At 43.3% G+C, this 27,958-nt stretch overlaps 1 protein-coding gene across 1 annotated transcript in view; it reads left to right on the top strand.

Moving 5' to 3' along the window:
* Positions 1 to 27,958, top strand: part of CAMKMT (calmodulin-lysine N-methyltransferase) — a 1,527,883-nt gene that overhangs the window by 74,714 nt on the left and 1,425,211 nt on the right. The window contains exon 2 of the mRNA XM_078649679.1: positions 3,882 to 4,057. Within this exon, the coding sequence (XP_078505805.1) occupies positions 3,882 to 4,057 (176 nt within the window). The remainder of the gene's footprint in view (positions 1 to 3,881; positions 4,058 to 27,958) is intronic.

The raw sequence follows: 27,958 nt of genomic DNA, 5'->3' as shown, positions 1-27,958 counted from the left end.
AATCCAAATAGTACAACCAGAGATATGAATTTTTAAAGGTTTCAGGTACGTATAGTGCATAAAACTGCAAAACGACATTCACGGTTGTCTGGTCGTGCAAGACCAGGTGGAAGTCACAATTTTACGCCAACTAAGATGGAACGAGGGCTGGATACTGGGACCAGGGGTTAGTCCTGCTGAAAAGGTTACCTTCAAGAGTTCAACACAAACAATTATGTTCATGGTGGAGGAGGCCACAAGAAGCAGGGAGAGCATCGGGGATGGTAGTTGCTGTAGCTCAGAGGTCCTGTCAGGCATTGCAGTTGTTTCTGGAGGTTAATGTTTGTGGTCACCACAGTTTGCGGTCCCCGCAGGCTGTCAATGCTATTGTGTAAAGTGCAGATCTTGCATTGCCGGTCTTAGTACGAATGGGCCTGGTCACAGAGAGCCCAGATCTACAAGATTCCTGCTTTTCTTCAAGGAGGAACTCAACTGATGCCACACTAAGGGTCCAGCACCTCTTGGGGATCAGGAACCTGCTGCACAAGAGGCCTACAGGGCTCAGGCCGGTCCAATTGCAGGTCCAGGCAGGTCCAGTTGCAGCTACCCAGCTGGGCAGTTGCAGAGAGCCTCTGGAACTTGTTGTGTCCTTGTAGTTCAGAGCAAGAGGTCAGTCAGCTGACCCTTGGAGTCACTTCAGCCTGGGATGAAGGTTGCAGGCCCCCTCTTCTTTCTCAGACAGCAGGGCAGGCCTCAGCCAGTAGGGAAGTACTCTGGCAGTAGGACAGTTCTTCTTCTGTACTATTCACAGGTCCAGGAGTGTACTGATGAGTGGATCATGGAGTCCGATTTGTATACCTGCTGCCCACTTTGAAGTCAAATAAACTTCCGGACTTTTCCCCCTACAGAGGTGTCTGGAATGTCTTGCCTGTCTGCCCTGATTCCAGTCTGTCTGGAGGCACAATGGGCTAGTGTGAAACCCAAGCCAACTTTTAAATATAATGCACCCTTCCCAAGTGGCTGTTTAGGGCCTGCCCTAGGGGTGACTTGTATATCTTGATAAAAAAGAAGAGTTTAGGCCTGGCAAAAGGTTTATTTTGCCAGGTTGAAATGTCAGTTTAAAACTGCACACACTGGCTGCACTGGCCGACCTGGAACATGTTTTAAAGGGGCTACTTAAGTGGGTGGCACAATAAGTGCTGCTGGCCTACTAGTAGCATTCCATTTACCAGCCCTGGGTGTATGGCACACCACTCTACTGGAGACTTATAAGTACATTAAATATGCCAATTTGGTATATGTCAATTTTCCAATGTTTAAAGGAGAGAGCCAAAGTACTTTAGCACTGGATAGCAGAGGTAAAGTGCACAGAGTCCTAGAAGTCAACAAAAACGGGTTAGAAAAAACAATTTAAAACAAGAAAGGTGAAAGCAAAAGGTTTGGGGGAGACTCTGCAGAGAGGGCCAGGTTAAACACATGCTAATCTTATTCAGTATTTGGGACGAACATCCTAAACATTTCTCTTCCAAATACTGAATCAGTTTTTAGTGGCATACCCAAATTGCGATTCTGTAACATGTTGTTGAATCACAAATCTGGTTTTATACATATTAGGAAGTTTTTTTGCGGTTGAGAGAGCACAAGTTTGAAAAAAATGTATAAGTACGCCATATTTACAAGCACGTAGTTAGTTTAAACATGTTTTGCACACGAGTGTTTTATATTCAATAGCGAAATGTATAGAATGTTAAGTAGAGTAACCATAATTATAACGGTGTGAGATTAAATGTAGAAATGTTGGAGTATATGTGAAAACCTCATGGTTCTCTCATGTTAAAAGAGTCATGTCCGAATTAAATGTAACTTTGGATTCCAGTATTTTGTGTAGGCCTTAGGGCAATTCACAGCAAACCTGAACGTGCTGCTAAACTAATGTGAGATAAAGTTGACATGGTTCTTTCAAAATGTACTATTGAACTTAGGGTTAAAAGTATATGCTTTATAGATGTGTTATTTTAGAAACGTATGCTAGTTAAGAATGTTTGCTGTTTAAATCAAGTTAACGTTTTAAGAGTGCAGGAACCTGCTGCATGTAAATCAAGTAGGCCAGAACAGATAATGTCATGTAGTTTAAATCGTCATGTGCTCGTTAGAAGAGAGGTCGTGAGGTGTCCAGTATGGAGCTCTGAGAGTGTTTTATGACCTAAGATATGGTGAAGTCTGGAATTTGAGGCCCACTGCAGGACGAGCTGTATGCAGGTGCGAGGGTCCTAATCAGCTCGAATGAAAGGGACTTTGTTCAGTGGCGCCTTGCGCAGGCCTGTAGGAGTTTCCAGGAATTTCAGGGGGTATCAGCGCAAGGAAGAAGGAGCCTGGGAACCAAGGTCAACTATAACGAGGGTCTTCAAGAGTACCATCATGGAGTTTTACCGCGCAAAGATGTACCACGTGAGGGGCGTCCCAAGGGGCGTTTCTATTGGAAATGTGATTTGGTATTAGGGAAAGTGACCCGGGAGGAGGGCAGAGCAGATGATTTTGGGAGCCTAAGGAAGCGGATGGGTAGGCAGATAGGCTGATCAGGAGAGACCCATTATCAGAGAAGAGACAAAGAGAAGTGCGTGATCTTCTTAGGAAGTCACCACGGCTGACACCTAGAGGGTAAAGATCTTGTTAAGTAGGGATGTCATTTAGTGTAGTGTAGGGACAGACTAACCTTAATTTTCTTTTCTGTAATGACTTTGAGGTTGCAACTTGTATCCATTTTAGCAACCCTGATGGTTTTCGAGCTTGTACTTATTATTCTGTTTTTCAGACTCAGATTATTCAAAAAGTTCATGTTCATAGTGATACCGATTTATCTTCTTAATCTCATTTTGAGAAGTTTGTATCTTCAGTTATCTTTGACTTTATATTAAATCTCTAAAACTTAATTTTGGTCAGTGGTCATTTAGAGTGGTGTAAGTTCTTAAATTGATTGTTTACTGCGAGATTACCTTTTACTCAAGACAGGTACCAACGATTCAGTCGACAGGAAATGGGATTTGGTAAGATAATTAGTAACCAGTAATCCCGCGTTAGCACGGTCACAAAGAGCCCGATTCTGTGTTGGGTTGCTTGTGAATGCAAAAAGGCTTCAAATATCCAAGTTGCTGAACAAACACAATTTTGCGACTGCAGAATCGTTTTCTTGATTCTTCGAATTTACCTTCACAAATAGGATTTCCATGCACGGAAATTATGCCAGCATTGTTGCATCAGGGGTTAGGTTTGTTGTTTCTACGTGTGTACACGAGCAAAAATTGGTGACCATCCAACAGACTTCATATTTGATATCCATCAATTATTCGGAGGTAGTCCTCCACCTAGAAATGCGTTTCCACTGTTGTAATGATCCCCAAAACGTATGGTTTTCAGGTGGAAGGATTTTCAAATGGGGTAAGTGTTTCCCTCTTGGAGAAAAGAATAAACATTGTTTGGTAACTTTCCGCGTGCAGAACTGTACACTTGTTACAAGTTTTGATGCTCAAAGGTGCACATGTGAGCACTCATGGAAGTTGCCACCTTGTGTAGCTATCCAGGATTACTCCTGAAATTCTTTAAGAATTACAAAAAGATTGGAAGTTTACTCAAGAAATGGTAAGGAGTGCATTTTCATTTTTTTCCCCTTGAAGTTTTGTAAATGGGCTGCAGTGAGTTATTATATTTCCATGCCTTCCCAAGCAACTTCTGTTATTTAATGTGTATTATATGTTAAATTGAACAATAATCACTACTTTTTGAATTTCGCGTATGAGCTCGATACATACGGGTTGTCAAGCTTTTTTTTCTGGTCAGTGTTTATTAATGTCTACCGTGTGGCAGGTGCTGACTTATTAAACTGCATTTTATTTCTCATTGTAAAGGCTCTAAAGAAGCAACGCCTGGACACCGAACATCTGCGACAAGTGTCTGTTCGAAGATTTCAGTCTTTTTGTTTATTTTCACGAGTGAGAATGAAGAATGGCCCGACTGAAGATGAGCCTGGAACATGGTTTAAGTACACGAGCGTCTTTTATCCCGAGTACAGTCTCCCTATAAGGTAATTCCTTCCAGGTACTTCCTTCTTTGTCATTCTAGCTGCGTAAATCATAAATCGAGAGTATGGGCCCGATTTACAGAAGTAATCTGAGACAAAATCCTAACTTTATTACTCTCGGTATTCACAAAAGGCATTTTGGAGTAGTAAAGTTAGGATTCTTTACTACTCCTCAATGCCTTTTGTGAATACCGAAAGTCGTAAAGTTAGGATTTTGCTCAGATTACTTTTGTGAATCGGGCCCTATTATTCTAGCAGTGCACGTTGCGTAGGCCTTGAATTGTGCGTTTTCCTCTACCAGTGCATATTACGTAGGTCTTGAATCCATGGTGTTCTTGAATTGTGCTATTCTATCAACGAATATTGCAACGGTATGGAACCATGAGTGTTATTTTTACAGTGCATGTAGCTTAAGGTCTTGAATCCAATGCACTTTTTTCAAGTTATGCAAACATCTTTTGATGCATCTTTGCACGATTGAAATTGACCTACCTCCCTAGTCTTTACTATATTAATATGTTTACATTTGTTTTAGACACATCTTATTAGATTTTGCTGGGTAATGTACATGTACAAGTGCGATAAAACAAGGAAAAGCAACAGTAAACAAAAGAAAAGGAAAACAAAGGCGCATTGTGTTTGGGTAACCAACCCCCCCTCCCCAATGCCACTGAGACTGTCCGGGCAGAACATGGCCCCAACCATCCAGGGCCCTCCGCCCTCACTCCTTGCAGGTGTGAATTTCAATCACTAGTATGTCATCCCTGGTGACTACTGGTGAGAGTACCACCCCTTTATACTTGGCCTAAGCCCCCCATGTGTTAACATACTGTTGGAGACAGCCCCTAATTTCATAGGCGTGCCTTGTTTCCATGCTCACATAATAGTCCATTCCTGCCTCCAGTACTCCACCTTGGGCGGTCCTTCCTCTCTCCAGTCATGCAATACCCTGTATAGCCGCAGTGAACTCCAGCCAAAGTCAGGTAAGCTTGTGTCTGCTGTTACCCAAGTCGGAGTTGACATGAAAGACCAGTTTGGGGTCCTGTGGAATTGTCCATCCCCGAACCAACTCCAGGCAAGAGAACAACCTCGATCAAAAGTATAATAATCTAGGGGAAATCCAGGTCGTGAGTAAGAGGTCATCTTCTGCATACGTGCAGCAGAGCCAAGCCAAGAGGATATCACACCCATCCTTTATAATCTGTCGGGTAAAATAAACCCTGTGGAAAAGCTTCAATTGTATCAGGAGGAACCTGGATGAGATTGCCAAGTGCCTTTGCCTCGGCCCAATCCTCTAAGTGAGCTCTCAGGCTGCATGGAGGTTGTCCAAATTGTCAGTCATGTTATTGAATTAAGTTTACATTCTGTATGCTCATAATATATGTTAATCTGTTCTCTTAAACAATCTGGCATTCTCCTCATTGCATCCCCAATAGTATCTATACATAGGTGCTAAGTTATCAAGTTGCTTATGAGAGACATTTATGTTTTTAGTGTGCTTGTGAGTGACATTTTATTGCCTTGTGTGTGACACTTTGAGTGACGCTAAGGCAAGAGGGAGCAAGAAAATAACTCTTGCACAGATGCGCACGCATTGGACATGAGCTGTCTAGGTGTGGCTGTGGGCGCTAGCTTTCCTTTATTTGGGAGTGAGGAGCTCCAACACAGGACATAATGCTGATTTAGAAACGTATTTATTTGTATTGATGGTAATAAGGAATGTGATTGCATGGACATGGAGCTGTTAACAGCCATGCCAATGGGAAAAGTGCAAAGCTGTGGAATATAAAGCACTAACAGTTATAACTTTATGACTATTATGAAGTGTGGGTCATCCAAGAGAAGGCCAACTGACAGCTATCTAGTAACCATACGTACACTGCATTATAAAGGATATAGTTTGAATGACGTTTCTGTGATCTGACAAATTAATTTTAAATATGCATGTAGAACATTGGCCCACTTATTGAGAAGGGTGAAACCACTGCTTAATTTGTAAAAATGCAAGTGCCAGGGCCCTGCTCAGGAGACCACTGCAGCCTGCACCACTCATTGCCCCTACCAGTGCTGCCAATGTTAGAACCTATACAAGTACTAACCATCGCAATGCTAGATTTGTGACAATTCAAACTATCCCAGGCCACCCAAAGCTATAATGATGACGTCAGTGACGGATGATATTAGTTTTTAATGTATATGAAGTTATTAAATACTGTTTTTGTGCTTATCTCAACATTTAACAGACAGCGCCATCATGTGGTGGACTGTCACTAGAGCCGGTACTGACAACTAGGTGCTGATGCCGAGCACGGGAAATCACTAGCTCACATTAAGCACTGGGTGAAGCCCTACTCAAGCAGCAACCACAATTCTTGGCAAACCACTAATTAACCTCTGTTCAGCCTTAAGGTGGCTTGGAACAAAAGCAGTCAGGCTTAACTTTGAGGCAATGTGTAAAGTATTTATGCCACACTTAAGACAGTAATAGAGTGAAAACACAACACAAAGAAAAATCCCACACCAATTTAGAAAAATAGAGTAGAATTGAATACATTATTTATCACCTAAACAACAAAAATCCAATTAGTTGAACCGGAGATTTGCAATTTTAAATATTTAGGTAAAAATAGCGCCTAAAAGCACAAAGTGCCAACTGTGGTTATCTGGTCGTGCTAGATCGGGACAAAGTCACAAGTTCAGTCCTACCGCAATAGAGTGCCGGCCGACCACGGGGACCAAGTTAAGCACGCTGAGCAAAGCACCTTAAATCCTGGTTGCGGAGCGTTGTGAGGTCCTGCATTGAGGGTGTGTCGAACAGTGGTAAATGGAAGCTGCAAGGTGAGGTTGTGAGTGGCTGCGGAGCAGTGATGTGAGGTCCCGCGTCGAGGATGCATCGCCCAGGAGTTGTGGGGATTCGATGCGAGGTCCTGCGTTGAGGCTGCTTCACGCAGCGGTGATGCCAAGTAGCTGTGAGGCTCTGCGTTGGGGATGCGGCATATGACAGCGGTTCCAATGAGAGGTCATATGTTGCGCTGCGTCAGTTGCCCTTATAAAAATGTAATAACTTTGCCTCCTGTTTTCCATATCAAAATAGAGATTTTCAGGCCTATTTCACAGTTTTTTTTGTGCTGCAGAATAAATACTTTTTCCCACAAGCTTGGATGCCATCACCCACATAAGGAGCCCTAGTAAAACTTGTTTGCTCCCCAGTATCCCCCTTCTCTCATGATACCAAAATCTCTATTTCTTTCTGAATTTCATAACTATGGAAAAAATATAAACTTTTCCCCAAGGAATCTCAATTGTACAAAAATCTAATTTTATTGACGGAAATTGCATTTTTTTCAGCAGTGATTCCTATTGTAAAGATATATACATGACTGGACAGGTCTTTTATACTCCTGGGCATTTCCTGGTGGTCAGAAGCCCCTGGAGTCTGTTTTTTTAGGGCAGAGGGTCGCTCATGGTGCCTCTTTCACTTTCCCAAGCTTCCCTAGGTTAATTGCATCAGACATGGAGATGCTGCAAGATAGGAATAGAAGGAGGAAGGAGTAAGGTAGAGTGAAATTGTTCAGAGAGAGATGAAAAGCATTTATCTGATAGAGACATCTAGCCGTAGATTCCTTACCTTTACATTACTCTGGGGTCAGACTGGATCTGGAAGATTTTTCTTCATGCAATACCACTGCGCGCTGGTAGGTGGCGTCAGTAAACTCTGCGTGACATCGCGGTCATCGTTGTGACCTCCGCGTCACCTATATTGGCACTGACATCAAATCTTTTCTTTCCCCGTCAGCCAGCGCAGATCCTTGAAGAGAGCTACTCTCTGTCCCTTTTTGACAGGCTTTTTTGACATTTTGTTGACCCCTGTTTTGGTGTGTAGGTTTTTCCTTACAGGTCCAAGAAAACTTCTCGGTTCAAGCCGTGCTGCGCCAGTGACCGTGCCATGTTGGTGATGGACCCACATTTGGTGTGTCTTTGGTGCCTGGAGCGTGACCACAACTCGAAGTCATGCTCCGACTGCCGGGCCGTGTTCCTGAAAGCTTTGAGGGAGTGGTCCCTGAGCTCCTTATGGCCCGGGGCTCGGCACTGCATTGTTGTCCAAGAAGAAGGTATGGGTCCAAAGTCTTTGTCCTCCCACTTAAAGTCGTTAAGTCGGTCAGGTAAGAAGCACAAAAAACACAAGAAGTTGAAGCGTGCTTTGACTTTTCCCCGTCTGGCCGGCCGACGTAATGGAGGAGTCTTGGCATTCTAGGCCACATTCCTCTGAACCTGCACCTGCGTCAGCTCCGCGCTATCCTGTTTTCCCGGGAGCCCAAAGGATGTTATGGTGCCAAAGGCCTCATTTTCAGGCAGCCTGACCGTACCAACTTGACCTGGCACCAATGATCTCCCCCCCCACCTCGAAACACTGATAGATCTGGACCGACGCCGGCCGTGCCATTGCGCTCTTCGCAGGCCCCGACATCGAGACTCCTGATACCCCCAGTGGCACCAGCTCCATTCTCATCACTGACGACCCAGAGCCAAATCGGTGCCAACAAAACCCTTAGGTCCTAGGTCGGTTCCTCAGCCTTATTCTGAAGGAATAGGAATGGAGGAAGATCAAGAAGGGGTCCCTGTACCCTTTACAAGACCAGCCTTATGAGGACAAGGACTGCTACGAGGAATTGGTTAAGGCCAGAGGACTGGATACTTCTGCAGATTCTGCCCTGCTTTCTCCCCCTACTGGGTCTATGGAGGAAGAAGCATCATATACTATGGTGGTGGAAAGGGCAGTTGAGGTCCTGGACCTTCACCTCCCCTCCGTGGGAGTCAAGATGAATATCTTGACAGAGGTCCTGCAACCAAGTGTCTCCTCCTCAGAACACTTGCTGTCCTTCAACAAGGCCTTAACAGATGTCCTTCTGGGAACCTCGTCCAAGCCCAGCACAGGGGCTGCTGTGAATAGAACAATCACCCGCCGCCATCAGCCTGCACCAGGCGACCCAAATTTCCTCACCAACCACCCTACCCCCGAGAGCTTGGTGGTGCAAGCCTCTACTACCCACGGCACATTCATTTCTGCACCCCTGGACAGGGAGTACAAGAGGCTGGACAGTTTGAGTAAGAATATTTTTTCTTCTGCCAGCCTTGCATTGCAGTCGGTGAACATCACATGCCTATTGAGCCATTGCTCCTACTCCCTGTGAGAAATGGTTGCGGAAGTGCTGCCACAGGTCCTGTGCTCCCCTTTGGCCTTATCAGCGCCCCTCGTGTGATCACAAAGGTGATGGTGGTGATTACAGTTCATCTGCACAGATCAGGGGTGCCAGTCATCCCCTATCTCAACGATTACCTGTTGAAGACTGACTCACCCCAGGCTGTTGTATCTCACCTCCAGACTATGGCAAACCTCTTGCATTCCCTGGGGTTCACTATCAACATGCCAAAGTCACACCTGACTCTCTCTCAGATGCTCTGTAGGAAGGTAGGGTCCTTCTGCATGGTAACCCACACTTTTTGCCTGGTGTTATGCTGTTTCTGACTAGTCTGACTGGGATCCTGCTAACCAGGCCCCCAGTCTCTGTGCTTTCTCCCCAAAATTGGATATGGTGAGTACTTGGGTACACCCCAGATTGGCTACTGGTGTGCTCTTGTAAGTCCCTAGGATATGGTACTGTGGTACCCAGGGCATAGGTACACCAGGGGTCCCCCATGGGCTGAAGCATGTATTATGCCACCCATGGGAGACCACTCAAATTGTGACTGCAGGCCTGCCATTGCAGCCTGTGTAAGCTGGTGCTAAAGGTTTCCCTATATCTGAGGTCACTACACTTAAAACCTATAAGTCACCCCTCAGGCAGGCCTTTCAATCCTGAAGGCAGGGTGTTCAGTTCTAAGTGTGAGGGTGCCCCTGCATGAGCAGGACACCACTACAACCTTCGGAGTCCATTCTCCCGGGTTGTAAGTGTATCAGCCGTTACGATATATAGAGTGGCCATGCGTCATTATGCGATGACCATATCTAAACTGGCTGTAACGAACCCTGCACTGTAAAGCTTCTCCGGGAGGCCCTCTGTGCTCCCGGTACCAGTCTCCCAGAACCGAACATCAAGCTAGGGCTGCTGCCGACCAGAGACATGTTTCTGCTCTCCTGCTGCTGAGTCAAGCTCGAGCAGGGGAAGGCATAACAATAGATATCCTGTCACAGGGAGGTGTGACCACCTTTCAGACAGAGTTTAGTGTATTGGGGCAGGGTGGGGGCGCTTGCCAGCACCTCTGTGGCTGCTTGAAGGACACACTTGGTGCCCTCCTCACATACTCCAGTTTAAACCAGTTCAGGGAGCTGTTAGCTCAAACTCTGGTGTGAAACTGGACAAAGGACATGGGAGTATCCTTCCCACTGTCCAGCCCCTCCTCTAGAAGGGACCCCTGAATCGTCCCACCCCTTTCCCTAGGGTACTAAAGGGCTTACCTGTGGGTCGGTCCCTAGATTCGTCATGGACAAGATTCAGATCAAGACACCACTTCATTTTTGACTGTCTGGGCACTCTGGACTTCGCTGGACTCTGCTCTGGGCACCGAGACTGCAAGTGGGAAGACTTTTGCTGCTCCTGGTCTCGTTGTCCTGCTCCATACAGTAGCCTGCCAGGGCCTGTGGACATCCAAGACACCTGAAGGAATCTCCCTTGAAGGGAAGGAGTCACTTCCCTGCATCTGCAGGCACCGCAACAAAGCTGACCGGGCTGCTGCTCCCACGGACTCTGAAAGGCTCAGCAACATAGGTGATGGTTTTACAACTCCCTCAAGGCCTGCACTGTCCGTCGACTTGCTGTTGCCAAGATTTGTTGGCTCTCTTCCTCAGAGATCTTCGGGTTCCAAGAAGTTCCAGCCTCAATCATCTCCTCTGACCAAGATCTTTGTCCTCACTGCATCAGTTGCACCGTGGGCCTGCATCTTTAGTAAACTGCTCGAGGTCCTCTTGCGACTCCTGTGCTACTGGCCTGTAGGTCCTCTTGAGGGTCTTCTTCAACACCAGTGGGCTCCCCTGATTGTTCTGGCCTGCTTCGACTTTCCTGCTTGTGGAGAGTCCCTTGGACCTTACTGATTCTGACCCTACACCTTTTTCGCTTGCCACGTTGTTTGCAGTTGCCAATGCTTGTTGGTGCTCCTGGCGGACACCGACCCCTCAACTCTCGACATCTGACGTGAGACAGCTTGTGAATGGCTCCTGGTCTTCCATAGCATCGCCTGGTCCACACAGCTGCAGCTCCAAGGTCATCATCAACTTTCCTGCATCTCCCAACAACAATGGTCTTTCGTCTTCCATGCTTCCTGGTCACTCTTGAGTGGCATAGAACTTGTCCCCTCTGCTTGCAGGTACTTCTCAACTTGAATCCACCTTTGGGTTCCACCGGACACCCTCACCTTCTCCAGCAGTGGCATCTTCCTGAAGTTCTCCATTGAGTTCGACAGCAGTTTCCGACACCACTTCACACCTATCGACCCGGCTTCCCTGGTATATATATCTTGGTTCCCAGGGTATCCATGGGTGGGGAGGCTCTTCAACCGTCTGTCTTTCATATGGTTTCTTCAGGGTCCACTAGAAGGATCCTTCTTCTTTAAAATGCAACTGCGACTTACCCATTGACTTGAAATGAGCATATCGTCGTGTTCCCACTCTCTAAGCGGCCTCCGAGGGGTTCCTGAGTACATACCTCAGTTGTTTTCTTGGGTCTCCAGTACTTCTATGACTTCTGGGTACAGTCTTGACTCGAATCGCGATTCGCATCCCTCTATTTTAGTTTATGGTTTGGTGTCCCTTTGGCAACCACTGCGTATTTGTGCTACGTACCTGTTTTTATTGCAAAGTATTGTGTGCATTGTGTCATATCTGCGGGCAGGAGATATTGTTGAATGTTAGTGAGTGTCTTATAATAAATACCTATTTTTATAAATATACTGTGTGGTAGTTTTTCACTTAACCAATACCAATGAGATTAAGGTCTGGTAAAGCAAGCTGCTTTACACTCCTTCTGGACTAAGCCTGAAGACTGCTCCCCACAGCCACCACTTGGTGATCTTTCTAAGGTTGTCTAAGACCACTAAAATCACCATAAGGGTTGTCTGGATTTGTGCAGGGTGCTACACTTACATAAGTGAGCACCATATACTAAGCCAGCCTCCTGCACACTCCCTTTCATCAGAGCTTTTCTGGACAAGGTGCGGTTTTGGGCCTATCATCCCGAACGCAAGTCCAGGATTTTCATACTATGATACCGATGTTTCAGCCTCTATCCTGGATTTCGATGAGAATGACTCTGAGGAGGCTGTTGGGCTTCATGGCCTCCTTAATCCTGCTAGTGATGCATGCCAGATACTATCTGGGTTCTGCAGTGGGCGCAGTATCAGGGAATCTCGAAGGGAACTGCACAGGACATGCATTGGTGGCAAACCAATTGCGATTGGGTCAGAGGTAGACCCCTCTCCTTTTCCTAAGCAGACCCACAGTAGCGACAGATGTGTCACTCCTGGGAGAATAGGAGATCAAGGGCTCTGGTCTTCAGCGGAATCTGGACTCCACATCAACTTGCTGGAACTCCGAGTGATTTGCTTGGCATTGAAAGCCTTTCTTCCTTCAGTCAAGCTGGTTTGCGGTTTCCTGGAGAACACCAGGTGGCACTACAACAAACAGGACGGGGTGTAGTCTTGGACCCTTTGTCAAGAGCCCCTGCGTCTCTCGACATGTCTGGAACAGCAGGGCATATCCCTGGTCGTTCAACACCTGGCAGGTTCTCTGAAGTCCAGGGCAAAATATCTCAGCCATCAATACCTAGAGGATCACGAATGGCATCTCCCTCCGGAGGTGGCACAAAGTCTCTTTCAACAATGGGGAGAGCCTTAGTTAGATCTGTTCGCCTCCACCAAGAACACGCAATGTCAGTAGTTTTGTGCGCTGGTGTTTCCAAGGTGGCTCTTGCTCGGAGCGCTTTTTGTCTCTAGTGGAGCTCAGGCCTCCTATACACCTTTAGGCCCATACCACTCCTGTCCAGAGTGCTCCAGAAGACCAGGAGTGACCAGGCCCAAGTCATTCTTGTGGCTCCTGACTGGGCATGGAGTGTCTGGTATCCCGAGCTTGTCCAATTGAGCATTCTGCTCCTTCAGGAGGATCTTCTGTTGCAGCAACAGGGGAGGGTCCTCCAACAAAACCTGTCACGGCATGCCTTCTTGCATGGAGATTGAGTGGCGTCAGTTGGTAGCATTTGACCTTTCTCCCGAAGTTTGCAATGTTATTTTGGCATCCAGGCAACCCTCCACCAAGACCGAGTACGCCTGTCTGTGGAACAAATTTGTAAAATATTGTACAGATAGGTCTGTTGATCCCCTTTCTGCTTCTCTTTCTCCATCTTTTCTTTTAACCCTTGCCCAGCAAGCCTCTACACTTGGCACTCTTAAAGGGTACCTTTCGGCCCCGTCTCCCTTCCTGTAGCTGGCAGACTGACCTTCATTATTTAACCCCTTCCATGCTCATGACGGAATGGTTCCGTCATGAGCGTCGGTTGGCCTGTGCTCATGATGGAACCGTTCCGTCATGAGCCCGTTGGCTCACTAGAACGCTCAGCACAGCGCGAAAATTCGCGCCGCGCTGAAGCGGTTAAAACTCCCATCGTAAATAGATTCCTCGCAGGCCTTGTACATATTTTCCCACCTTCCCCTTTCATTATGCCTCAGTGGGACCTTAATTTGGTTTTCACTTTTCTAATGTGTGCTCCATTCGAACCTCTGCACAATTGTCCCCTCTGGCTGCTTACTATCAACATAGCCTTCTTAGTTGCAATCACATCTGCCAGGAGAGTGAGCGATTTGCAGGCTCTGTCATTGAAGCTTCCTTACCTGACCATCTTCCCTGATAACGTGGTGCTTCATACTAGGGGCTCTTTCTTAGTTAAATGTGGGAAGACCATTCTAAGTAGGGTAATCTGTCACCTTGCCCACTTTCTACACTGCTTTGAACCCCTTTAAAGAAGAGTAGTAACTTCACGATCTGACCCAAAAAGAGCATTTTCGTTCTGCCTTGACCGCACTAAAGACTTCCGAGTAGGCGACCAACTCTTCGTGGGGTACTTTGGAACACAGAAAGGTTGTGCGGTGCAGAAGAGGACTGTCTCGCAAGGGGTCTCTGGCCTAAAAGCAGTCTCCTGAAAGCTTAAGGGCTCATTCCATCAGTGCTAAGGCTGCTACCACGGCATTGCAACGTGGAGTTCCAGTCCTGGAAATTTGTCGGGCAGCAACGCGGGCATCCCTGCACACATTTACCGATCACTACTGCCTGGACAGTGAAGTCCGCAGGGACGGCCTTTTTGGCCGCTCTGTCCTTAACTTGTCCACAGTCCCTTCTCCGGGGGATGGTATTGCTGGGGTATCTATTCAAAGGTAAGGAATCTGCGGCCAGATGTCTCTATCTGATGGACAAGTTACTTGCCTTCGGTAGCGCCTTATCTGGTAGAGACATGATCTAGCCGTAGATTCCTTACTGACCCACCCATCGTTCCCTCACTGCAGACAGGTTTCTACGGTCAGGACTGATCCCTTTCAGGGCCCTAATTATTGAAAGCACATCAATGTCAGTGCATTTGATTGCTCTGCGGTTCTGGCATGAAAAGTCGTGAAAAGTAACTGATGTCAGTGCACCGAGTAGGTGCCTAAATAGGTGACGCAGACATCAAAACAGCACAGTCAAAATCACACGGACTCGACAAACGCCGCCTACTGGAGCGCAGGGGTATTGATCGAAGAAAAATCTTCCAGATCCAGTCTGATGCCTGCGAAATTCAAAGGTTAGGAATCTGTGGCTAGATCATGTCTCTACTAGACAAGTTACTACCAAAGGTAAGTAACTTGTCTTTTGGTTTGCTAACTTTGGCACTGTTTGCCGAATCTTGACAAACGTTTTTTTTAAACATCTCATCCATCTCAGCTCCTTCCTGGGAAGTTTTTGGTTGATCTGTCAAGCGGGGGTTGAGAAAAAGATCTATGGAAGCCCAAAAATATAAAGATAGGGGGTTGGTATAGGGCCCCGTCTCAGGCCAGACCGCGCTACTAACCCAACACCGTGCACGGTGGAAGGCCATCTGTAGCGGAATGTAGGGCTCCCCATGAGGAGGGATGGATGCAGGCATGTGCGACATGGGATTGGTCCTAACCCCACAGCGCACATGGCAATGGACATCTTACTTTACATTAAAGAAAACATAGAAATTCACAGGAAAATGACATTGGTTAAAATGATGTTATAGTTAGGAATTGTAATAACATCTTACTTTATAATTTTTAAAAATCCTTTGGAATTCACTGAAAAAAACAATGGTTATTGGGACATTATAGTTGGGTAAAAATGACAGTTAAAAACATAATGTTTTAAATGAACAAGACAACTCACATTCACCAGTTATAGTTATCTCAAGTAACTGTTACTAGTGCCCTAAATTAACTAACTTGCACCTTCACCATGCACTGATTCTGTCCTAGCATATTACATCACTCATGAGATGCTCAATGAGTGCATTGATAACATCCCTAATGACATCTGAAATTGTATCATTGAAAGCAAAGCTGCGCAAAGCGCCGGCGCAAGTTAATTAATTAGCCATTTGATATTTGGCATTACCTGCCAATTTAAGAGACTATTTTAATGCAAATATGTCAAATAAAGCTATATGGCATACAATATGGAATGCTCCAAAATCTGTCAATAAAGGTAAATTAATAACCCACCTTGTGGTTTGTAAGGTTGGGAAAGCAAAAACTTGATGAATCGTATATTTAGTCTGAAAGAACATTATAAACAAGACTGCTCCTGCAAGACTTACAGAGACTTGTAAAAAGGAAGAGCTGAATTGGAACACCTGTTCATAGGGATCATACAGGGCCTCTGCCCCACTCCAAGCCCTTCTCCCTCTTACTGCTACGTTCGCTGCAACGTTGAATCGTAGTGATGTGTAATGACAATACTACAGCCATGTTGGAGTTATACTTTCCTATCCACAGTACATGGACCCTCTCTTTCCTCAACTATTTCTTAGTCGCCACTGCACACATTCCCTCGATCTCTGGCATAAGGTCCATGCTCGAGGTCTCTCCGACCATGCCTCCATAGAACTCCTGGAGCAGTGTGTATAGTATATGGGTGTGGCCGCCCTCATACTACGACTCCATGATGCCTTAGCATCTGGTCGCTGACCCAACAACATATCCGGGATACCCTTAGACAAGGCTCAACCCACTTCTTAGAGGCCAAAGTGGGATCTGTAGATTCTGCAGCAACAAGTGTGCGGTCTTCAGTGCAGTAACAAGTGGGAAGGGGGCAGTAATATCAACCCTGGCCCACAGAAGAAGCTCAGGTAGATCACCGCCCTCGACCAAGCGGTGTAATCTGTGAAATGCAAGTATGTGGAGTGGGCCACAGTTTAGGGGCTCAGAAGCTCAGGAGAACAAACCTGGCACTCCAGCAACCACAACTACAACAGATGAAGCCAGAAAGCTCTGGCAGGCATCCCAAAACTGCCTGTATCAACATGGCAATAAGACCAGCACTGCCCGAGCCAAACATCTGTCAAGCAGACATGTGATGACTCCTAAAGCTCCTCATACACAACACCCGGTGAGATTGTAAATACCGAGTATTATGCCTCACTGTACGAACAAACCCTAGGTCACCCCACTGGAAAGATCAATGTGTATTTCTCTGACCACCAGCTACCTCGGTAACCAGTCTTCCACCGCCTTACTCTTGACAACTCACTCACAGCCAAGGAGATAGCGGTGTCCATCTCTCAGCTCTGCAGGGGGTAGAATCTCAGCCACAATCGCCTCCCCACAAATTTCTTTTAATTCTGATCTGACTTTGTCACTTAGCCCCTGCTAAATTTAAATACAGAGGCGCAAGAATGGGGACATCTCCCCCACGATATGAAGGAATCCATGATCGTTCCGATCCACAAGACAGATTGTGCTCATTGTACAGACCCATTAATAATTGTGAAGCGAAAATACTCTCCAAAATACTGGCTAGATGCCTCCTGGCAGTTATCCCGACCTCGCACACAAATATCAAAGTGGCTTTATGCCAACCAGATCGACATCTCACAATATCTGGCCACAACCTCCTACAGCAGCTCTTGGTTGTGATGCTCGTATACTTTGAGAAGGGTTTTGACTGCATATTTTGGGCCTACCTATTTGCGTTACTTCTATGTTCAACTCATTTATACTGAACCACATGTTCGAGTCAGAATCGGGGTGCCATGTTGTCACCATTTGCACTAGAACACTAGAACTAGACCGCCGAAGCACACAACTGAACAGGCTCATGACCACTGATACCTGGGGTCAGCATCGGGGGCCACGGTGGCACAGACGACGATGGACAGTCTCACATGGTTGTCCCCACTACTGCTTTCAATAGCGGTCATGTGGTATCAGTGAAAATGATGATCATCCCTAAATAACTATATGTGATGTATAAATACCCATACTACATCTCTAAAGCGATCATAACACCTTTTCAATCAGTCCTTAACTTATTTATCTGTGAGGGATGGCCCCAACGGGTGGCATTCACGAAGTTCAGCATGTGTTCCTTTGACAATGGCTTGACAGTGGTCAACCTACTCTCATACTATAGGGTCTCATTTGCTTGTACTGAACGAGTTGATTTATGACCCGGAAAAGGACGCATCCCATAAAGTTGACTACTGGCACATGGGCACTGACCCCCACTTTACTGTATACATAGTGGCCAACTACCCCCGCCTGCTCCACCACTCACAAAAGCAGCCCTGTGTATTTGGGGAGCAGCACTGATAGACCGTGGGTGGGAAGGGAGACTAGCGCAAAAGATGCCCTTGCCGAAAGTTGCATCCCTGGAGGAGTTCTGAGGTTGGGGTGCCTTAGGTGACACCTCCCTGGGACATGTAGTTCAAGGCACGGCTACCAAACCATACACAGACCTCCAAGATTAATGCAACCTGGAACGCACACAATTCTACCACTACCTGCAACTTAGACATTCTTTTAGACCCTACATCAACCCTACCTCACCAAGCTTCCAGAATACAACCCCTTGAAGCGAGACTGGCAGTGCGCCCCCTCCCCGAGGAGCTGAATATCTGTAATATATAAGCAATTAGTACTGCATGCACACAACTCCTTACCAAGACTGAGAGAACAAGGGGAAGAATCTGGGCGCACAGAGCAACACTGAAGGGGCAATGGCTTTGATGGGGCCAAGGAAGGCAGCTGTGACGACACAATTCCGCCTCATACAGTTTAAATACTTACATTGCATATACTTGACCCCCAGCACTTGTGGAGCCTCTGCTGTAGCGATGCAGTGGGGGTTTCTTACACACGGTGGGGTGGTATGCAGTTCTTCACCCCTTCTGGACCGCAGTGGGGGCTACGCTGGGACTGCCATGGGACGTCCGATAGACCTAACCCTCAAGATAGCCCTTCTCCAACTGGAGGATGATGAGGGGTATAGTCTTGCAGAGACGACACTGTTGAGATTGAGCCTAGTGATTACTAGCAGGGACATAGCACACCTATGGTGAAAGGTGTCGGCCCCAGGCCAGAGTACCTGTAGGGCAGAATAGAACCTATGTTGTGTGTGGGAAAAGCCGGTGTATGAGGCCCGGAGATGCCCAAAGAAACTTGTGATGGTCTGAGCATTGTAGGAGAGGTGCTGGAAGGGGGGAAGAGAATGACTACCCACCACTGGACAAAACCCTCCCCAGAGACCCTTGTAAAAATGGAAGCTAAGTACCGTATCAGGATGAAGGTAATTTGACTGCGACTTGTTGTTGAACATGCATGTACTTAATACATTTTTATTTTATGTGATGGTGTTATCTTAAAAGAAAATCAATTAAAAGATGACTTAAATACAGTTAAAGTGCAGTTATGGTTACGTAATAAAACGTAAAACCCAGTTGCCCACTCCATAAAAACCATAAACTTGCACCTACCTTGAAAAATAACTTGCCCACTAAAGTCAATGTATGCAACCTTACACATTATTAGACCTCACAACCTTTGGTGTGTTCTGCCCCAGACTGTTTGCCTCCTCCGCTTCTTGCTGAAATTCATTTTTCTTTGTGTTAGGACTTTAAGCATTTTAGAACTAGTTAGCAGTGGTAAGGTGCTTGTGCTTGCTCCTTAAAACATGGTAGAATTGGCTTACACCCAGTTGGCTCATTTAATTTACTTGTAAGTCCCTAGTAAAGTGGTACTACCTGTACCTGGGGCTGGTAAATTAGATGCTTCTAGTGGGCCTGGGGCACTTATTGTCCCACCCACTAATGTAGCCCTTTAAAAGATATCTCAGGCCTCTATTGCAGCCAGTGTGTAGTTTTAAACTGCCAATTTGACCTGGCAAAATAAACCCCTTGCCAGGCCTAACGCTCCCTTTTTAATACATGTAAGTCACCCCTATGGTAGGCCTAAACAGCCCATATGTCTGGGTGCATTGTATTTAAAAGGTAGGACATGTGTTTTTAAGTTTTGCATGCCATGGTAGCGAAAAACTCCCAAATTAATTTTTCACTTCTGTGAGGCATTGCTCTCCCACAGGATAACATTGAGTTACCTTATTACATTTAAAAAGTGCAAACATTTATTTGGGAACAGGTAGGAGTGTCTGGTTTGATCTCAAAAGAATTGTAATTTAAAATCTTTTTGAATGGTACAGTTGGATTTTGAGTCACAATTCTGAAAATGCCACTTGTAGAAAGTTATAATCTTCCTTTCCTAACTGTTTGGTACATGCAGCCTATGTCCTGCGTTACATGACTGTAAATAGTTGGCAGTTGGCCTTTGTGTATTAACTCCCAGACAGTGAGACAGAGGGGAACTAAGTATTGCCAGGATGGGTGTTAGACCTGACATCTTATGGTGTGTTTCCCCTGTCTTTTTTGTTTTCTGACCTCCTGTTTTTGATGGTATGCTGGACTTCATTTTTGCTGGTTTAGTGTCTTTGCACAATTTTTCACTGCTATTCAGTGCTAAAGTGCAAGGGCTCCTACTGTAAATTGTGTTATAATAGGCTTTCCATGATTGGCATATTTGATTTACTAGGAAATCCCTAAGAATATTTGATTTACTAGTAAATCCCTAGTACGGTGCAGTGTGTGTGCCCAGGGCCTGCAAATCAAATGCTACTAGTGGGCCTGCAGCACTGGTTGTGCCACCCACACAAGTAGCCTTTCAAAGGTGTCTCAGACCTGCCACTGCAGTATCTGAGCGCTGTTTTAACTGCCATGTCGAACTGGCAAGTGCACCCACTTGCCAGCCCAAACCTTCCCTTTTATTACATGTACAGGCCCCGGAAAATCCACTCGCCCATTCGCAAGTGCGAGTGAGAATTTATCAGGTCGAGCTATTTTTAGCACTTACTCCTCCCTACTGGGGAATAAACTTAAGCTGGATAAAACAGGTGTTCTGTTCATTCAGAAAGTGAATGAGCAATTAAGACTCCTTTAAATCTTGTTTTTTTCTTGACACATTTGTCAACTGCTCAAGGACAGAGGTCAAATATCAGTTTATCTTTTTACTAATTGTTGCTCATGTGTTCCAGGAAAATGGTTTTACTTTTCTTTCTCTTATTACAGTTATTGCTTTTTGTCAAGTGAGCTATCTGACAATATTTGTGGAAGAAAATGCAGTAAAATGTCCCTTTTTTCTCTAACACAACATTTAAACAGCTTGTAAATGAACAGTACAAGTATATCAGGATTTATGAAATAACTTTTTTTTAAATTTAGAAGTGTGATGAAAGATTTAAATTGGGGCAAAACAAGTAAGGACACTTGGTGATGTGCAAATGACAAATATTTGCAGAAACTTTATTTCCAAACATTGTACACTATATAGTTTTAAAATCACATGTCAGTGACAAATTCTATTGCCATTTCAATGTAAAATCTGCTGATTGCAAACGACAATGGGCTGCTACTTTATGCTTCATTTATGTATTTATTAAAAGTGATAGGTTTTGAATATGGTGTGAGAAACATTCCTGCACAGCTCTGATGACAATGCAATTAACGAACTAAGAGGCACGTCTGCAGTCAAGTGTATCCTATATGTGGCTATATTTGTATTCTTTATGGAGCTAATGTTTAGTCGATTAAATCAAACAAACGAGTGTTCTGTACAGCAGACGTGCTGAACTTGCATATTTAAAAGGTGCTCTAATATGTGATAAAGTAGAAAATGGCATCTCAGTAAATTAAAATACTTGCCCAGGATCACATAATTTAAAACCAGTTTATGGGTCAAGAGCATTATAATTAGGTTGAGTAGAATATTTAAGTCACTAGACCTGCAGGTCCAGTAACATTTATAGGATTTTTGAAGGCCTGATGTAAGGCACCCTTCAGGTAGGCCCAAGGTAGCCTTGTGGGCAGGGTGCAGTGTATGTGAAAGGTGGGACATGTACTGGTGTGTGTTACATGTCCTGATAGTGAAATACTGTGTATTTTGTTTTTCACGATTGAAAGGCTGTCTGTCCCTTAGGTTAATATGGGAGCTGCCTTGTAACATCATACAAGTGTAACTTTCCATTGAAACAAGACAGAGATTTGGAGTTTAGGCTCTCTGAACTCAGAATTTAATAACACACCTTTTAGTAAAGGTGTTTTTAAATTGTGCATTTGAAAATGCCACTTTTAGAAAGTGAACAAAGAGGGTGGGTGACCCAATATACCCTTGTGGGTTCGGGCAAATGTATAGAAAGCAGGTACATGCAAGGGTTTTATTCGTTATCTTATCAGAACTCAGAGTCAATAGATTTATCTCGTTTTTTCTGATCCAACCTAATTTGGAGTCTGCATAATAACTCTTAACAATTACAACTATTTGCCAAATTAATTTTTCACTGACAAATGTGTAAAATACAACAAAAACTAAAGGCAACACAGGGTAGAATTAGTATCCAAAGAATGTATATTTTGTGTCAATGGGCACAGATCATACAGATTAAATCTTTAAAACAACTGAACAAAGGAGTATGACATTTTCCTCATGAGCATTTGGATAACACAAGTCCAATCAATATTCATAAAAATGAACACTCCTATTTAAATAATAGAGAGGATCAAATACAAAATTAATTGAAAATACAGAGATGGACTTGAAGGTCGACGTTTCGGTCTTCTTATTCGATATTGAAGACCATCTTCAGGACTATATTATTTACAAAATGATGACGAACCCCTAAAAAGGCACATAATGAAAATAATTACCATCATAGCCGTATTCAATGTTTAGTAAAAAACATATCTAACCCGTGTACATTGCCTAAATTAGAAAACATGAAAGTCATTACTTTTTATTGAGAATACATTCCACTCAGGCTGAGGCTGTTTGTACATGATAGTTGTGTCTTGCAACATATCGCATCAATTTCCAAGCTATTTACAAACACAAAGCTGAGAGTCCAAGCTATTTACAAATCCAAAACTGGAATTCTTCCGAGAAACAAGAGTTACACCTTATTCTTTTTTAAAAAATTTAGACTCAAAGGTCTAGAATTACCACTGTATGGCTAAATTGAACCTTGCACATGTCTACTGAACAGTTAATCTTTGTGGGACTAGGTCCTCAGATAGTGATCGATTCTGACCGAACTAGAATTAACTGTAAAGAGAAATACAAATGTAACTATCTGTTCTCTTACTTATAATCTGAAGTACAAATATATAAAGATTAATGAGTTACCTTTTCACTCTATGGTCAATGATAAAGGCGAAAAAGTGTTGGTTGGGCCAGAGCTTCCTTTTTTTGGAGACGTTTCCTTTAAGCCGCAGACCAATCTAAAAAGATAATGAGGGCTTATTTTATATTAAAAAGTATTCTAACCGCTGTTACATAGATGTTTACTTGTAAAAAGAGATGTTTACTTATAAAAAGAAACGACAGTGGTTCACTACCTATTATGATAACAATTCATTGGATGGACCTCCTTATTTGTCGACATTTAACCAAACTGGGTGCCGACATCCTTACATGTTTCATTTTCGATAACGTTCTAATCTCATCGTGTCTCAAGCGATAACAATGTTTCTTATGTGGGTAAAAGTAGACGAATACTTTTTGCTCATTTATCCAACAGAAATTGACCAGTGATTTCATTAAATCACGGAGGCCTCGCTTTTTTTCGAAATAACAAGCACTATGGCTGTCAAGTAGTTTAATATTTAAGTTTTAAATTACTGGTTTACCTTCTGTCAACTAAGAGCGTACGTAAATCTGTTCACTCGATATTCGGAGCTTCAATTTCCTTGCTTCGTCAGGCAGCAATGAACGTCGCCTGAAACTCACGTAATTTATACACTGTCGCTTATTGGTCTTTAGGTAGCGGCCATCTTGTAATGGCATACGTTCGATACCGAAGGTTCGCTTAAGTATAGTACATTTCGAGATATACTTGAAATATCAGAATATTTACAGAATATAGGCGATGGACATAAAGAAGAGCTAGCTTATATATTAATCACAAATGTATCCGAATTATGCCTGAATTGGTATTCTGTTTTATATTATATTATACTAGTAGCGTGTAAACCCAACTTCAGATAACTTATTGTTGGGGACGTTATATCTTGCTCTGAGTTCGCAATTGAGCTCAAAATTTTAAAATCTTATATAATATGTTTGCGGTGATGTAAGAAGCTATAGCTGGCCCGTGTAAACTGCAGGGACCATCTTTAGACGGTATGCATGTAAGATGCATCATTCAATCGTACTTATTGTATACATTAATACATTTTTGTTATTCATAATGTTCTATCGCTTCTAACTGCGCTTACATTCTGAACAGTCAATGATGTTCTTATCCAAAAGTTATATATTTTAGGGTGCATTAACATATTTCACATCAATCCATAAACTTCAGTATTGCAAAAAACATCAACTCTGTCACATCATAACGTGCTCACTGTCTTTTTAACTTTATATTCTCGGTTTTTGTTGCAGAAATTTGGTTGATTCAAGTCAGGCATGCTAATGCATGCCACTCAGTTGCAGAGTTTAGACCCTTCTTGATACTATCAACTGTGTCTATCCAGCGACTTTCTTTGAGTGTCAGAATCTTATCTACACTTCTGTGTCTGATGGTTGGTTTTACTAGTTCAATCACCCACCATTCCATCTCTTTGTCTGTATGTTTGAACCTGACATAGTGATCTACCAGAGGTGCATTGATCACCTTGCATCTAATTCTAGATTGGTGTTGTAGAATGCGTTGTTTCACCATTTGTGTGGTCTTTCCTATATAGGGAAGGCCACAAGGACATCTTATACAGTACACCACGTTTGTGGTTCTGCAATTGTAAATGTAAATGTAAATGTAAATGGACTGCTCCCATTGCCACTCCCATTCGTTGTTGGTAAAAACAAAAATCAAAAAGAAAAACATTTTCACACAGAGATTTTTATGCAGTCTAGAATGAATTCTGTAGGGACTTCATGCGGTCTAATACGGTTGTTTAGAAGTTCCTCTATGATCAACAGAACTTCTCCTTGTGGAATGTTACAATATAGACTCTCTATATCCATTGATACTAGAAGATCTTGGTCTGGATCAAAAAAATGATTCTCTAATTTGTTTATTACTGCATTTATTCTACATTTTTTCCAACTAATAACTGAGAACTTGCTCAAGACATCTCCTTTTGTTAAAAACAACTTATTAAAAGAGGAACAATCAGCTCTGAAAAACCTACAATCATTACCAGATACAATAATCAAACCAGCCGATAAGGGTGGGGGAATAGTATTGTGGGATTGTACAGCATATAAAACAGAAATGCTTAAACAATTGACAATTGACTCGAACTACAAAGTACTTGTAGCCAATCCAACAACAAGATTAGAGAATGAGATAGCTTCCTTGAGTCAGAGAGTCCTCGAAGGGGGTTGGCTTAGTGTAAAGGAAGCGGCATTTCTGATTAATAAGTCACCGACTGTACCAGCAATTTATATTCTTCCAAAAGTCCATAAGCATGCCACTGTGCCACCAGGGAGGCCCATAGTGTCGGGCTGTAACTCCATTTTAAAACCTCTGGCTGAATATTCTGATTCAATCATACGGCCATTTGCAGTCGAATCAGACACTTACATAAGAGATACCACTGCAGTAATAAACAAATTAGAGAATCATTTTTTTGATCCAGACCAAGATCTCCTAGTATCAATGGATATAGAGAGTCTATATTCTAACATTCCAAAAGGAGAAGTTCTGTTGATCATAGAGGAACTTCTAAACACCCGTATTAGACCGCATGAAGTCCCTACAGAATTCAATCTAGACTGCATAAAAATCGCTGTGTGAAAATGTTTTTCTTTTTGAATTTTGTTTTTGTACCAACAACGAATGGGAGTGGCAATGGGAGCAGTCTACGCTCCAGATATAGCCAACATTTATGTATCTAATTTCGAACAGCAATTCATTTACCATGCTTTGAATCCATTCTCAGCCAACATTTTATGTTGGCTGAGATATATAGACGATATATTCCTGATCTGGAGAGGTAGTTCGGAACTTCTCTCCAAGTTCCATGGCTGGCTCAAACAAAGAAATCCCAGTTTAAGATTCACAATTGAAAGTGATAAGAGTAAAATGAATTTTTTGGACATAACAATTAAGGTTGGTGACGATAACATGCTTTACACCACCTTATATACTAAACCTATAGCCAGGAACACGTTGTTAAAATACAACAGTCACCATCCTAAAGCTCTAAGGGATGGGCTGCCATTTGGGCAGTTCCTTCGGCTTCGAAGGAATTGTTCCAAAAGAGCGGACTACTTTAAAGAAGCAAACATCTTAAAAGAAAAATTATACAGCAGAGGTTATCCCAACAAGTTGCTAAAAAATTCTTTAAAAAGAGCATGGTATAACAATAGAGATGCTCTTCTTGAGATAAAAGAAAAAACATAATGCAAACCTTTGGTATGTGTTACTACATTTGGCACAGCCACCAATCAGGTCAGAAAAATAGTAATGAAACATTGGGGATTATTAACCAGTCTTCCAGAATAGAAAGAAAAACCACTGTTTGCCTATAAACGTGGACAAAATTTGCGTGACAAATTAGTGCATGCCCATGAAATTGAAAAGACCAATACAGTCGACAACATGAGACAATTAATACCGATCATTGGACACTATAAATGCTCTGCATGCTTTGCTTGCTCGACCACCAACAACATAAAAAGTTTTGAACTAAATGGCAGAAAGACCACCATTAAGCATTTTTCCAATTGCAGAACCACAAACGTGGTGTACTGTATAAGATGTCCTTGTGGCCTTCCCTATATAGGAAAGACCACACAAATGGTGAAACAACGCATTCTACAACACCAATCTAGAATTAGATGCAAGGTGATCAATGCACCTCTGGTAGATCACTATGTCAGGTTCAAACATACAGACAAAGAGATGGAATGGTGGGTGATTGAACTAGTAAAACCAACCATCAGACACAGAAGTGTAGATAAGATTCTGACACTCAAAGAAAGTCGCTGGATAGACACAGTTGATAGTATCAAGAAGGGTCTAAACTCTGCAACTGAGTGGCATGCATTATCATGCCTGACTTGAATCAACCAAATTTCTGCATCAAAAACCGAGAATTTAAAGTTAAAAGGACTGTGAGCACGTTATGATGTGACAAAGTTGATGTTTTTTGCAATACTGAAGTTTATGGATTGATGTGAAATATGTTAATGCACCCTAAAATATATAACTTTTGGATAAGAACATCATTGACTGTTCAGAATGTAAGCGCAGTTAGAAGCGATAGAACATTATGAATAACAAAAATGTATTGATGTATATAAGTACGATTGAATGATGCATCTTACATGCATACCGTCTAAAGATGGCCGCTGCAGTTTACACGGGCCAGCTATAGCTTCTTACATCACCGCAAATACATTATCTAAGATTTTAACATTTTGAGCTCAATTGCAAACTCAGAGCAAGATATAACGTCCCCAACAATACGTTATCTGAAGTTGGGTTTACATGCTACTAGTATAATATAATATAAAACAGAATACCAATTCAGGCATAATTCGGATACATTTTTGATTAATATATAAGCTAGCTCTTCTTTATGTCCATCGCCTATATTCTGTAAACATTCTGATATTTCGAGTATATCTCGAAATGTACTATACTTAAGCGAACCTTCGGTATCGAACGTATACCATTACAAGATGGCCGCTACCTAAAGACCAATAAGAGACAGTGTATAAATTACGTGAGTTTCAGGTGACATTCATTGCTGCCTGACGAAGCAAGGAAATTGAAGCTCCGATTATCGAGTGAGCAGATTTACGTACGCTCTTAGTTGACAGAAGGTAAACCAGTAATTTAAAACTTAAATATTAAACTACTTGACAGCCATAGTGCCCGTTATTTAGAAAAAAGCGAGGCCTCCGTGATTTTAATGAAATCACTGGTCAATTTCTGTTGGATAAATGAGCAAAAAGTATTCGTCTACTTTTACCCACATAAGAAACATTGTTATCGCTTGAGACACGATGAGACTATAACGTTATCAAAAATGAAACATGTAAGGATGTCGGCACCCAGTTTGGTTAAATGTCGACAAATAAGGAGGTCCATCCAATGAATTGTTATCATAATCTGTAGTGAACCACTGTTGTTTCTTTTTATAAGTAAACATCTCTTTTTACAAGTAAACATCTATGTAACAGCCGTTAGAATACTTTTTAATATAAAATAAGCCCTCATTCAGCCAAATTCATCAAGGGAAATTGCTCTCGCAAAGGGCCAGATTCTGAGAATCTGGCCCTTTGCAAGCGCAATTTTTGCATTTGGGATTCATCATC

Source organism: Lissotriton helveticus, chromosome 6, assembly GCF_964261635.1.
Source record: "Lissotriton helveticus chromosome 6, aLisHel1.1, whole genome shotgun sequence".
Lineage (NCBI taxonomy): Eukaryota > Metazoa > Chordata > Amphibia > Caudata > Salamandridae > Lissotriton > Lissotriton helveticus.
This window is presented reverse-complemented; position numbering and strand designations above follow the sequence as displayed.